This window comes from Lynx rufus, unplaced genomic scaffold, assembly GCF_022079265.1.
Source record: "Lynx rufus isolate CCGP_SWC_20201006 ecotype Redwood Valley unplaced genomic scaffold, mLynRuf1.p SCAF_5, whole genome shotgun sequence".
Taxonomy (NCBI): domain Eukaryota; kingdom Metazoa; phylum Chordata; class Mammalia; order Carnivora; family Felidae; genus Lynx; species Lynx rufus.
The window spans coordinates 158,988,698-159,002,311 of record NW_025814867.1 but is presented as its reverse complement, the minus strand read 5'-3'; the positions used below and the strand labels follow the sequence as shown (position 1 = coordinate 159,002,311).

At 42.9% G+C, this 13,614-nt stretch overlaps 1 protein-coding gene across 2 annotated transcripts in view; it reads right to left on the bottom strand.

The window, feature by feature from the left end:
• Positions 1–13,614, bottom strand: part of DIP2A (disco interacting protein 2 homolog A) — a 110,486-nt gene that overhangs the window by 70,360 nt on the left and 26,512 nt on the right. For both annotated transcript variants that reach the window (XM_047098534.1, XM_047098536.1), the window contains exons 2-5: positions 13,180–13,251; positions 9,063–9,182; positions 1,615–1,734; positions 58–288 (exon numbers count right to left, since the gene is read on the bottom strand). In XM_047098534.1, the coding sequence (XP_046954490.1) occupies positions 58–288; positions 1,615–1,734; positions 9,063–9,182; positions 13,180–13,251 (543 nt within the window). The remainder of the gene's footprint in view (positions 1–57; positions 289–1,614; positions 1,735–9,062; positions 9,183–13,179; positions 13,252–13,614) is intronic.

Here is a 13,614-nt window from a genome sequence, read left to right as displayed (position 1 = left end):
CTTGATGGGCGCAGGGGCACCCCTGTCCTGGAGGGGCCGCGGCAGCTCGTTACTGACCTATGTGGGCGTGGGCCACGGGGCCTGTGAGCGTGGCGGCGGCGGCACTGGGAGCAGCGGCGGGTCTCCCTCCCGGGTGAGATGAGGTGGAGGATGCAGAGGATGAGGTGGACGAGCCCTGAATGACCCGGTCGAGCCAGGGCTCGACGTTGGAATGGCTCTGGAGCGGAGTGGAGGTAAGTCGCCCGGGTCGCCGTAAAGAGCCCTCATCTTCTGAGGCAGATGACGTGTCTGTGGTTAAAATAATGACGACAGGCATAATGTAGGGATGAGTCGGGGAGGGGGGTGGAGTCCCCACACTGGCACCTGAGTCTCCCAGGCCAGCACGTGGCAAGCTCCGCTATGCCCTGCACTGCTATGCCCTGCCTGGCCAAGGGGTCATCTCAGCCCTCGTTTGCCCGACTGTAAGATCCAAGGAGCCCTACCTGGGAAACTGGTTTCTCGACCCCAGCTTCCCCAAGAGGACTGTCCGGGGGCACCGCACGCTGGGAGTGGCTTCAGCTCATTCCTTGGTGGGGTCCCAAATATCAAAGAAGACCCCAAGTGTCGAGTGCCCATCTGAGTGAACACCCCACACAACCTTCACACATGGCCCAGGTCAGTGCAGTGGTGATGGGGCCTCACTCCGTCCATCTGCACCCTCTTAGGGGCAGCAACAATGAGCTCTGGAAAGAATTCCTTCCCCAACACACCTGCTTCACTCAATAAAACTAACTGCTCATAAAGGTTCTATCAAGTCACCTCAGCTGTGCATTTTATTATGGTTACACAACTATTAAAAAGTTTTTTTAAAATTGGCTATTATGTATAATTATATTTGGTAGAAACATGTGACAGCTATTTCTAGAATTTTTTTTCAACAATATGAACTTTTTCTTTTCTGTAGAAAGGAAGTGTTACCAAAACCACTAAATTATCCTATATCTCTGGTGTGTTTGGTTTTCACCATGTCATCAAACCAAAAACTCGTGTTGCCAGTTTCATGACTTAAATAACAACAGAGGTGGCAGAAGGCGCCACACAACTGCCCACACCTGGTGCAGTTTAGCAACACTGCTGCTGAAGAGAAACTCCAGGTGAAAGTTTTCATTTCTAATGGTAATGACAACAAAACAATAATAGAAGAAAGGTTTTAAATCCTCCGAATTGTCCTATACTCTCCCATTTAAGGCCTGGTAATGATATAGTAAATAATCATTAATAAGATGAAAATAATTTTACAATTCTTAAATCAGGGAACTTTAGTATTCTAGTAAGTGTTTATTTTAGGTTCCCCTCTTTACTTAAAGGCACAAATAGCATCTTAGTAAAAGAATTAAAATACAACCAAAAGTCCTATAGAAAACAAGTACCGATTTGGGTACAAGCCATACTGTGTAGACCACAGATTTTCAGTAAGGAATGTTGCACATATGCAAACGTTTTTAATCTCCAGTTTTTCCAAATCTTTACTGCATACAGGTCAGGAGGATACTCCAACTCAAGGGGAAAGGAAGGTGATGACACCAGGGCTGTGTCACATCTACAGAAGCCATTCCCAACACGGTCTATCAATACCTGGAGGTGTGTACGTCTCCACCGACGAGTGGACAAGAACCGAACGTCTTTTTGAAGGCATAGGCATCTTCCTCTCCTTGTATTTGGCCAAAGCTGCTTGCACCGCTTCAGTGTGAACATCTATGTAAAAACAAGAGCAGTAAAGACACTTTCTACAAAATTGCTTATGAAGTGACAAAATTAAGCTTCATACTCTTATTTGTTTTCACTGAGTGTGAAAGAGACACATAAGCCTGGCCTATGACATCAGTCCTAGATTCCTTTAAATTTTCCTTTATTTGCAGACTTGGACCCACATAAATATTTTTGTAGTTATAAATCAAAACTATATAAAAAAAGAAATGCCCTAATTAAAAACACAATGAAACAAACCTAAACGCGTCTCCAGTTGTTGGCCTCAACTATTACAAGGGACTTCAAAGCAGTTAGACTGTTTAGCCTGTTCCTCTAGAGCTAGCTACTAAGCAGCAACACATGAGAAATAACAAAACTCCTTCTGCAATCACACTGTGAGGCTACTGGCCCTGGGAACCAAGACACTCATGAGGAAGAAGATCCAAACACAGAAGCAGTGAGGTAGTTCTGCAGTCGTGAATCTGAATGGAAATGTGGCATTTTGTCTTTAACGATAATGCTGCAGACTGTCCAATAAAAATGTCTAGAAACAGTGCCAGCCCGTTAGCAATGAGTAACCTTGCCCCCAGAACGTGGCCTTCAAATACCATGTTCCCTCAAGGACGCTGAGACACGGCAGAGTGTAGGGCAGGGGCAGGAAATGCACAGATGAGCCTGAAGCATCTTGTTGCAACAGCCAGTGGGGACTTGGTCAAATAGCTCAGGTGGCCATGGAGCCAATCTAAAGATGTTCCCAATGGCTAAGGATGGAACATTTTGAACATCAACAAGGATAAATGCTAGAATACACGATACCAAATACAACGCTAAAAAAACAAAAACAAAAACAAAAAACCCAGAAAGGAAGCCAAAAAATTTTTTTTTAATTTTTAAATGTTTATTTATTTTTGAGAGAGAGAGAGAGACAGAGAGAGGCGGACAGAGTACAAGCAGGGGAGGAGCAGAGAGAGAGGAAGGGAGATACAGAATCTGAAGCAGGCTCCAGGCTCTGAGCTGTCAGCACATAGCCCGAAGCGACGCTTGAATTCACACACCGTGAGATCATGACCCGAGCTGAAGTTGGACACTCAACCGACTGAGCCACCCAGGTGCCCCTCAAGAGGAAGCAAAATTAATCGCCTGCCACTGGAGGATGCCAGCGACCCAACTCATTATTCTGAGGAGTAAATAAATGGAAAGAATTGGGTATTTATCCTGGCTCTCCTGTACCATGTAGCAAGCAAGGTGGAGTTTCTCTGTATGGAAGTACTCCAGCCTCTGGGTGGAGGATGACAGAACCAGTTTCCCCATGCTGTGACCTCATGACTGCATGGATCTGGGAACTGGGTATCACTGGCCACCAGCATCCCAGGGAAGAGAATCAGGCATGCTGTCCTCCTGGTGGGAGAACACAGCACCATCTCCGAAGTCTTAGGGACAACTGAAAATCTAACCCGACCCTCAGGGAGCCTCGGAGGCGAGGACTCCACCACACAGGAGCTGCCAGACACACAGCAGTTTTTCCACAGACTGGAGGGAGGGGAAACACAAGTTAAGGAAGATGGAAAACACTACCCACCATTTGTGAAATGTACATCTTATTCGGATCCTGGGTTCAAACAGTTTCTAAAAAACCATGGGCATCTGGCTGGCTCAGTTGGTGGGGTGTGTGACTCCTGATGTTGGGGTTGAGTTCAGGCCCCACGCTGGGCATAGAGCTTACTTAAAAAATTTTTATTTAAAAAAGCCATATGAACATTTGGATATTTGATATTAATGAAGTATTGTTATTTTGTGACAATGGTTTTTATCTTAAGAGACACAAGGACATGATCCTTTCCAGAGACAGACCAAGAATATAATGACATCTAAAAGAAATAAATGTAATCTCTGAGATTTGCTTCAAAATCATGTGGGAAGGGAGGAAGTGGATGAGGTGTGGATAAATCAATCAAGACTGAACATGGCTGGGGCTGTGCCTCTGACAATGAGTCCAGGGGGCTATTACACTAGAAAGTACACTTTTGTACATGTTTATATTTTTCTCCAGAAAAATATTTTTAAAATGTTTAAAAATCTTACAGTGAAATGGCCCATAGGATGCTAATCAGGAAAGATGAAAAATTTGCACCTACATGTATTAAAATAAAATTTAAACATCAGAAGCGCCTCGGTGTCTCAGTTGGTTAAGTATCTAACTCTTGATTTCGGCCCAGATCATGATCCCAGGGTTGTGGGATCAAGCCCCATGTCAAGCTCTGCACGGGGTGTGGAGCCTGCTTGAAATTCTCACCCCCCTGTCTCTCTCTCTGCCCCCTCCCTCGCTTACTCACTTGCACTCTCTCTAAACAAAAATTAAAAATTAAAAAAAATTTACAAACATCAAAGACAAGACAATTGTGTAAGCTTCCAGGGAAAAAAAGTAAATCATCTTAGAAGGATCAAGAGATAGACTCATATTACTCAACAGTGACCACTGGGTACAAGAAGGCAACATGGTATTGAAGAAAAATGTGTTGAGCCTAGAATTTTATACTTAGCCAAATTATCATTTATTTTTTTTTAATTTTGTTAATGTTTATTTATTTATGAGAAAGAGAGAGAGAGAGAGACAAAGTGTGAGCGGGGGAGGAGCAGAGAGAGAGAGGGAGACAAAGAATTGGAAGCAGGCTCCAGGCTCTGAGCTGTGAGCATAGAGCCCGACGGGGAGCTCGAACTCACAGACCATGAGATCGTGACCTGAGCCAAAGTCAGACACTCAACCAACTGAGACGCCCAGGCTATCATTTAAACATAAGTCTAATAAAAATATTCCCAGACATAAAAAGGTGCTTGAGAGAGACAAATCCAGGAGTCCCTGCAACAGATATGGCAGTGACTATGAGCATGCACTTTAAACTCTATTGTAGTCTTAGAAACAAACACAATCACAAGCACAGATAAAACAACACAGACCTAAAAATCTACACAATATCAGCACAACAGGGGTCTAAGCCTAATAATCTAAGAAGCTCAACAAACCCCAAGAAACATAAAACTACATAAGCCGAGCCACCGCATAATCAAAACCAAAACCACCGCATCACTCAAAACCAGCAACAGAAAAATCTTAAAAGGGCCAGAGGAAAAGAAGTCACATTACAGACAAAGGAACAACAATAAGGAACAAAACTTGGAGGAAGAACACTATTGATTTCAACAATTACTATTAAGCTATAATCATCGAGAGCAGGGTTTCGCCATAAAAGTAGACGACTACATCAACGGAACAGAAGAGAATCCAGAAACAGGATCACACATGAACGTGCAGCTGCTTCTGGATGGGGGAACAAAGGCAGTGTCTTCTTGACAAATGGTGGGAGCAACCAGATGTGCATATGCAGAAAAAATGAGCTGTGATCCATACCTTGAACTAATACTAAAATTAACTAAAATATTAAAACATAAAAGTAGAAAACTTCTAGAAGAAAACAGAGGTGACAATCTTTGTGACCTTGGGTGAGGCAAAGATTTCTTAGATACAAAAACAAAAGCCCTATCCATTAAAAAAAAAAAAGCTGATAAGTTGTATTTCATTAAAATTAAAAACTTCTGGAGACATCCGGCTAGCTCAGGCAGTGTAGTGTGCAACACTGGATCTCAGGGTTGTGGGTTCAAGCCCTATGTTGGGCACAGAGATTACTCAAAATCTTTAAAAAAAAAAAAGAAAAATTAAAACCTAAAATGAACTACTGGGACCTCATCAAAATAAAAGGCTTCTGCACAGCAAAGGAAACAATCACCAAAACTAAAAGGCAACCGAAAGAATGGGAGAAGATATTTGCAAATGACATATCAGTTAAAAGGTTAGTATCGAAAATCTATAAAGAACTTATCAAACTCAACACCCAGGAAATGAATAATCCAGTGAAGAAATGGGCAAAAGACATGAATAGACACTTTTTCGAAGAAGACATCCAGAGGGCTAACAGACACATGAAAAAATGCTCAACATCACTCATCATCAGAGAAATACAAATCAAAACCACGATGAGATACCACATCACACCTGTCAGAATGGCTACCATTAACTCTAGCAACAAGAGATGTTGGAGAGGATGTTTGCACTGCTGGTGGGAATGTAAACTGGTGCAGCCACTCTGGAAAACAGTATGGAGGTTCCTCAAAAAATTAAAAATACAACTACCCTACGACCCAGCAATTGCACTACTGGGTATTTATCCAAGGGATACAGGTATGCTGTTTTGAAGGGACACATGCACCCCAATGTTTATAGCAGCACTATCAACAATAGCCAAAGAATGGAAAGAGCCCAAATGTCCATCGATGGATGAATGGATAAAGAATACACACACACACACACACACACACACACACACACACACACACACACACACAAACGGAGTATTTACTTGGCAGTCAAAATGAAATCTTGCCATTTGCAACTATGTGGGTGGAACCGGAGGGTACTATGCTAAGTGAAATGAGTCAGTCAGAGAAAGACAAAAATCATACGACTTCACTCATATGAGGTCTTTAAGAGACAAAACAGATGAACATAAGGGAAGAGAAAAATAATAGAAAAACAGGGAGGGGGACCATTTGCAACTATGTGGATGGAACTGGAGGGTACTATGCTAAGTGAAATGAGTCAGTCAGAGAAAGACAAATACCATATGAGTTCACTCATATGAGGAATTTAAGATACTAAACAGATGAATGTAAGGGAAGGGAAGCAAAAATAGTATAAAAACAGGGAGGGGGAGAAAACAGAAGAGACTCATAAATATGGAGAACAAACTGAGGGTTGCTGGAGGGGTTGTGGGAGGGAGGATGGGCTAAATGGGTAAGGGGCACTAAGGAATCTACTCCTGAAGTCTTTGATGCACTATATGCTCACTAATTTGGTTGTAAGTTAAACAATAAATAAATTAATATATAAAACTCAGAAAAAAAAGAAAATGAGAAATTTTTTAAAGATTAAAAACTTCTGTTCTTCAAAAGCCACTTGAAGAGAATGCAAAGACAAGACAAAGCCTTGGATAAAATATTAGCAATGATAAAGGTCTTAGATTCAGAAAATAAAGAATTAGAACTGGAATTACAACTAGAATATACAGTTTATTAACATCAGTCACATGGAAACAGACAGGGAGCAGAGGATGGGGGAGCAGGGAAATAAGGAAGACAGGGAGAGGAAGGGGGCCTTTACTGCAACCTGATTCACGGAGCGCATGCATGCATGTGCAAGTATCTGTATACACATGCAGGTATCTGTGTGCGAGTATCTGCATGCACGTATGGGTATCTATTTGCGTGTGAGTATCTGTAGGGTGTACATGCAGGTATCTGTGTGCATGTGCAGGTATCTGCGTGCGAGTATTTGTGTGCATGTGCAAGTATCTGCACGCATGTGCAAGTATCTGTGTGCATATGCAAGTATGTGTGCAAGTATCTGCATGTGAACATCTGTGTGCATGTGCAGATATCTGCGTGCAGGTGCCTGCATGTGCATGTCACCATCCACATGCACATGCAAGTATCTGCATGTGCGTGTGACTATCTGCATGCATGTGCGAGTATTTGCATACACATATCTGTGTGCACCTGCAAGTATCTTCATGCTGGTATGTGAGTGCACGTGCAAGTATCTGTGTGCACATGTGGGTATCTGCATGTGTGTACAAGTATTTGTGCGTGAGTATCTGCACAAGCAGGTATCTGTGTGTGTGTGCAAACATCTGTGAGTATCCGCATGTACGTGCACGTATCTGCATGCGTAGGCAAGTATCTGTATGTACATATGCGTATCTACATGTGCGTGCAAGTATCTGTGTGCAGGCACCTGCATGCACATGTGACGATCTGTGTGCGTGTATCTGCATGTGTGTGCAAGTATCTGCATACAGGTGCCTGTGTGTGCGTGAGTATCTGTGTGTGTGTATTTGTGAGTGCATGTGTGTGCAAGTGTGTGCACTCAGGGCTGAAGGCAATGGTGCTCAGTGAGATGCTGACAATGGTTGTCTCAGGATCCAGAGTCCAAGTGATTTTACTTTTTCCTTAAACCTGATTATTATATTGCATATCACATGTATTGTTTATATCATCAGAAAATATTAACAGTGTGACAAAGTTTTTTAAATATACATTAAATTAGTAAGAAATTTATCAAAAATTTCTCAAGTCACTTCATCACACTCCCATGTTAACATAATATTTTTTTATAATTTTTTTTAATGTTTATTTATTTTTGAGACAGAGAGAGACTGAGCATGAACAGGGGAGGGGCAGAGAGAGAGGGAGATACAGAAGCCGAGGCAAGCTCCAGGCTCTGAGCGGTCAGCACAGAGCCCGATGTGGGGCTCGAACTCACAAACCGTGAGATCACGGCCTGAGCTGAAGTCAGAGGCTTAACTGACTGAGCCACCCAGGTGCCCCAACATAATATTTAAAATCTTAATATTTTTCTTAGATATTCTTAAAACGGGGGCCATTTCTTTATCTCTGTTGAAAGTTTTTCTTTATTAAAAAATAAAAAAATAAAAAGGCTTACCAAAAGAGCTTAAATGGAAAGGAAATATACGATCACACAATGGGTGTAAACAGGTGAAGCAAAGTACCCAAAATTTACCGACATGTAACCTACAACTGAAAACATTAATTTTTTCAATGCGTGATCTGATAATTCAAATAAAATATCATAGACAAATTTAAATATTCATAAAAATACTGACAGAGTGGCAGAAATCTAGTTAGAAGAAAATCTCCAAAATTAGAAAAAGAAAAAAAAAAATTAAAAACACCTACAGTAAAAGCCGCTCCCTAATGTACAAAAATTACTAATACCGACCAGCCCCAAGCTCGAGGTAGAAAAATGGACAAAAACGTTTAAAGAAATTATACTAATCGGGGTGGGGGGGAGAGGGGAGGACATTTCTCCAGAGATTTTAGAGCACCTATCTTGCAGGTTACATTAAGAGATACTGCGGCTGGGGGCGCCTGGGTGGCTCAGTCTGTTGGGCGTCAGACTTCGGCTCAGGTCATGATCTCGTGGTCTGTGAGATCCTGCTTCGGATCTGTGTCTCCCTCTCTCTCTGCCCCTCCCCCTCATTCTCTCTCTCTCTCTCTCTCTGTCAAAAATAAACATTAAAAAAAAATGTAAAGAGATACTGTGGTTGTGTGAAGGTTAATTTTTCTCTTGAAAAATATCATGATGTGGTGAATCATCATTCAAGTGAAAATAATTTCTTCAGCAGAGCAAAGAACATTTACAGCAAAGAACAAAGGACTGAAAGCCGGTCCACTCGTTGACGCCTGCCCCCTCTGGTCCCTACCTGACCGGAAGCGCTCGTCCCGTGAGTTGGTAGGCCGTGGCTTCTGCTGTTTGGGCGCTGCAGCTGTGGTTTGTGAGGGACCTGGGATCCTATTCTCGGCTTGTAGGGATGGATCTACTCCTGCAACACAATTTTGTAGGAATATCTTGTGTAAACAATTTGCTTCTCTGGTGATGGAAAAATCCATTTAAAACAGCACATATTCCTCCTATGTTACTACATAGCATGCACTTACCAAAAATAACAATCTGAGCACATGCACCCTGTGGTGGCCCTTGAAGTCCAGAAGCCCTGTATCTGGAGGTCAGGGACAGAACCATGAATGTCCACTTCTGGCTCTCTCTCCCAAAAGTGCCCAGCCTTCCCTGCCTCACTGTCCACCATCCCCAAAAAGGGTGACCATCACACATCATCCCCGAGACCATCAGCACAACACATGCAGCCACTTAGGGCAGATTCTCTTGGGAAGGTCCTTTAAAAGAATGTTTCTGCATCATAAACATTTCCTGAATCTGCAAAGGCCTGTGTGTCACTTTTCCTGGCACTATCCATGATGTCAACCAACTCAGTAAGAAACATCCCACTAAGCAGTCACTGGGGCATAACCAGTCGCCCTTGGACACAGGCAGAAACGTGGGACAGTGGAGAAGTGAGGGGTGCACGTAATAGTGAGTGTCAGGGAGCACGAGGTACAGAAACCTCAGACACTGACAACCTCAGCCTGTGACGCCTGCTCGCTGTCTCCAAACCCAACACCTGGACGACGTGCTACACTGCTGCCAGGCCCACAGCCCCTGACCACACAGGTCCTGAGGACACAGTATGGGGAGTAAAGGGACGGGGCCCAAGTACACAAGGTCATGAAACAGAATCCATGGTGTTGTTTGAGCTCTAATTGGCTGATATTTGAGAACAGCACAAAGCAAAGCCTTCTGTCATGATCATCAAAGTAGTAAGTTTAGATTTATTCTCTAGCTCAAGACGTCTCATAAAAATAGCCAGCAGGCATTCCAGCCCTGTGGACTCCTCCAGCCCTTATCACCTCCTGAAAAGAGGCCATTTGTCCCTGTCTCCAACCCACTGCTGGACACAGTGTGGCAGAGCAACTCTGCGTGACCTGGAGATTCGCTGAGACAACACACCACGAGGACACGTGCAAGGACAGCAGGGAACATGGTGGCTCGGGACTCAGCACCACCACCAGGCCAAACTGTAGATGTGTGGGCAGAATAGACGTCACCACTGCTGCTCAGGTGCTACATTTTGGGGTGGCTAGTTACACAGAGCTAGACGATGGGACGACTCCTTCTGGAAGTCAGTGTTTAAGCTCTTCAAAATCTGAGCATATACAAACACATACACACGTAGGATAATACTGGTCAGCCCTGTGACTGGCATTTTGTTCTTGTGACTCGATAAAATTACTCTCAAGTTCGTGATGGAGAATACACAGAGCCTTGTGCATTATGGATTACAAACAGGCATGTCGCAAAGTCATATACATGCATATGGACATCCTTATGCTTGCATTCCAAAATATGGGTATTTTTATGCTTTGAGATAGATTCATTTATTCCACAAAGATACAAGCCCAATGTGAAGTGATCACACGAGAAAGCAGTACATTTTTAATTTTTACAGGTACCAAGAAATAATTTTCTAAAAAAGTTACAGCAATATACATGCCCATAAGCAATGCACGAAAGTGCTATTTCCTCACATCCTTTTCAGCCCTGGGTGCTAAAAATGTTTTTTTAGAATTTTGCCAATCTCATAGGAGGAAAATGGTTTGCTTTAATTTGCACTTCCACACCTGTTAGTGGGGTGAACATAATTTAATGTTTACTGCCCATCCACAATGCCTCTTCCTTGAATTTCTATTCATTTCATCCAGCTAACAAGTTCTCGAAGAAAACCTGCAGGAGGCCCTGCTCTGCTGGGGACACGACCCTGGCCTGTGCACACACCTGAGAGCAGGGGCCCTGAGAGCAGCTGGTGGCAGCTCAGCCATTCTGAAATATTTTCATTTCTAGGGAACCAAACATACCCACTTTCTTTTCCTTTCTAACTTCCAGGTCTCCTATCTTATAAACACCATTCAGAAGTCACTCAAATATTCTCCTGAATGTTATAGTATTTTATAATCACAAACATACTTAGAGCTTTTATCCTTCTCAAGTTCCTGTTGGCTGATGGTGGAGAGGAAGAACCCAGCCCCGTACAGGGCCGGTCCCCACTGTAAGGTGCGGCCTCCTCCCCGCGCTCCCTGCAGCACTTCCAGACCGCCCACCCTTCCGCTCACTGGCTCTTCTGCCCCGAACACCCAACACCCTCTTGCAGTGACTGTACGCGCACACAGTCCGTTTACCACCCTGAAGGCCGGTCCTTTCTCACTAGGGTTCTTTTTCAACGATGTATTTACCTACTCTCAGAACTTTTCTCCTTCAAATGGGTTATTATTTCCAATCCCAGGTTTGGAAATTTTAAAAATCAGCCAGCGGTATTCAGACTGGACTACATAACGTTCACAGATTAATTTGCAAACTGACATTTTAGGATACTAACTTTTTCTATTTAGGAAATTGGTATCTTTCTTCATATTTTAGGGTCTTGGCTATTTCTTTCAAATGGATTTTACAATCCTAATATAGGTTCTGTGGCTTTCTTGCTAAATGTATTAATAAGCATTTGACAGTTTATTGCCATTACAAATGTAAATTTTTTCATTAAAATATTGCCAGATAAAAGCTATTGATCCTTGCACATCTGTCTTCTATCAGACCAAAAACTCTTACTAACTCTAACGGGTAAGTAAGCAGTCACCCGTGTTTCCAAGGAACGAAACAATACCATCTCTAAGTGCAGATGACTGTCTCCAATATTCATCCTGCCTGTTCTCCTGTCACACTGCAGTGGCAGTGGCCACCAGAGCAGAGTGGCATCAGAATGGGCATGGTGAGTAATGCTTTCTCACCCTGCTTGGGCTGGGGATGCTACGGTTGTGTCACCTAGTCTGACAGTTGCTGGTGACGTTTGTCACATGGGCTTAAAGACACTTTTAATGGTTCCCTTCAATTCCAGTTTTACTCAGAGTTTGCTTTTCTTTTGTTTTGGATTAATGCAAGTCAGTACATAATGAGCCTCCTCGTCCTCTTTTTATTGTTGATTTATTTTAAAATATATCATGCTGACACAGACAGTATAAAGGATGTGTTCAGTTTACAAATTATCACACAGGAGAAAACCGACGTGAAAACTGCCCTGGGAAGGAAATAAACACTCGAGCGCCTTCGGAGCCCCTGCACAACCACCTCACACCACGATGACATGGGGGGCTGACTTCGGTGCAAACCACTCCCTTGTCTTTACCAACTACACAAGAGTTCCTCAACAGCGCGGTCTGGCGTGTTTTTTCAAGTTATACTGCCTGTATCCCTTCGTGATTGTTTCCTTCACTCCCCATCGTGTTTATGAGATTCATCCTTGCTGCCGCGAGTCGGTCTTCAAGCTTTCCACTGGGTGGACTCTGCCGACGGACATGTGAGTTCTTGGCACTTCAGGGATGTAAGAAACATTCTTGTGCACAGAGAGAGGACAAGGTGCAAATGTCTGTCCAAAGCACGTGTGCACCCAAAGGACAGCTGCTGGTCACCTCTGCCCCTCGTCAGCTATACCAGCTGTCCACACCCCACTGTTTAAATCCCCTCCAACAACCCAAGGTAGGTTATGGCTCTAATCCACATTTCTCTGATTACTGCTGAGGTTAAACATTTTTTTGTCTGCTTGTTGGCTAGTAGGGCTTCTGCTTACAACATAGTGATTCAAGTCTTCAGCCCCATTTTTCTAGTGGGCCTTTTTTTTTAAATCATGTTGGGGGTCTTTCTTGCTATTTAAGCTTAATTAATTACAATTAAATTAAAAATTCAGTCTCTCGGTTACACTAGCCATATTTCAAGTGCTCAACAGCCATACATGGCTAATGGTTACAGAACATTGCCATTATCACAAAAAGTTAATAAATAGGAAATATACCAATGTTAAACTCTAAAATCAATTTTTAAGTCAAGTTTGGTGAGAAAAATGACGGTTAGAAAACAGCTGAGTGTGTTGACTTTACCTTGAATAAGCGGGATATAGCGTGCAAGCAGTTTTGCCCGTTTCTTTTCATACCCTTTTTGAGTGATGTCACCTAAAACGACAGTGGAAAAAGACAATTACATCTCCTCCAGAGTTCCAAAATTTTTGGATTAAAAATTAATTCATAATGGAGAACCTTGAAACACTAATGCATTGTATGATGCATCCATACAATGGAATACTAGCAGTAAAAAGGAACAAACCATTGACATATACAACAATCTGCATAGAGTTCACATGAACATTGGAAAGAAGCCAGGCTCAAAGGGCTACATGCTGAATTATTCCATTTGTATGACAGTCTGGAAAAGATAAAACTATAGGGACAGAGAAGACAGTGGCTGCCAGGACATGGGCATGAGAAAACGGCTGAGTACAGTGGGGAACAAGGGAATCTGGGGGTTCATGACACTGC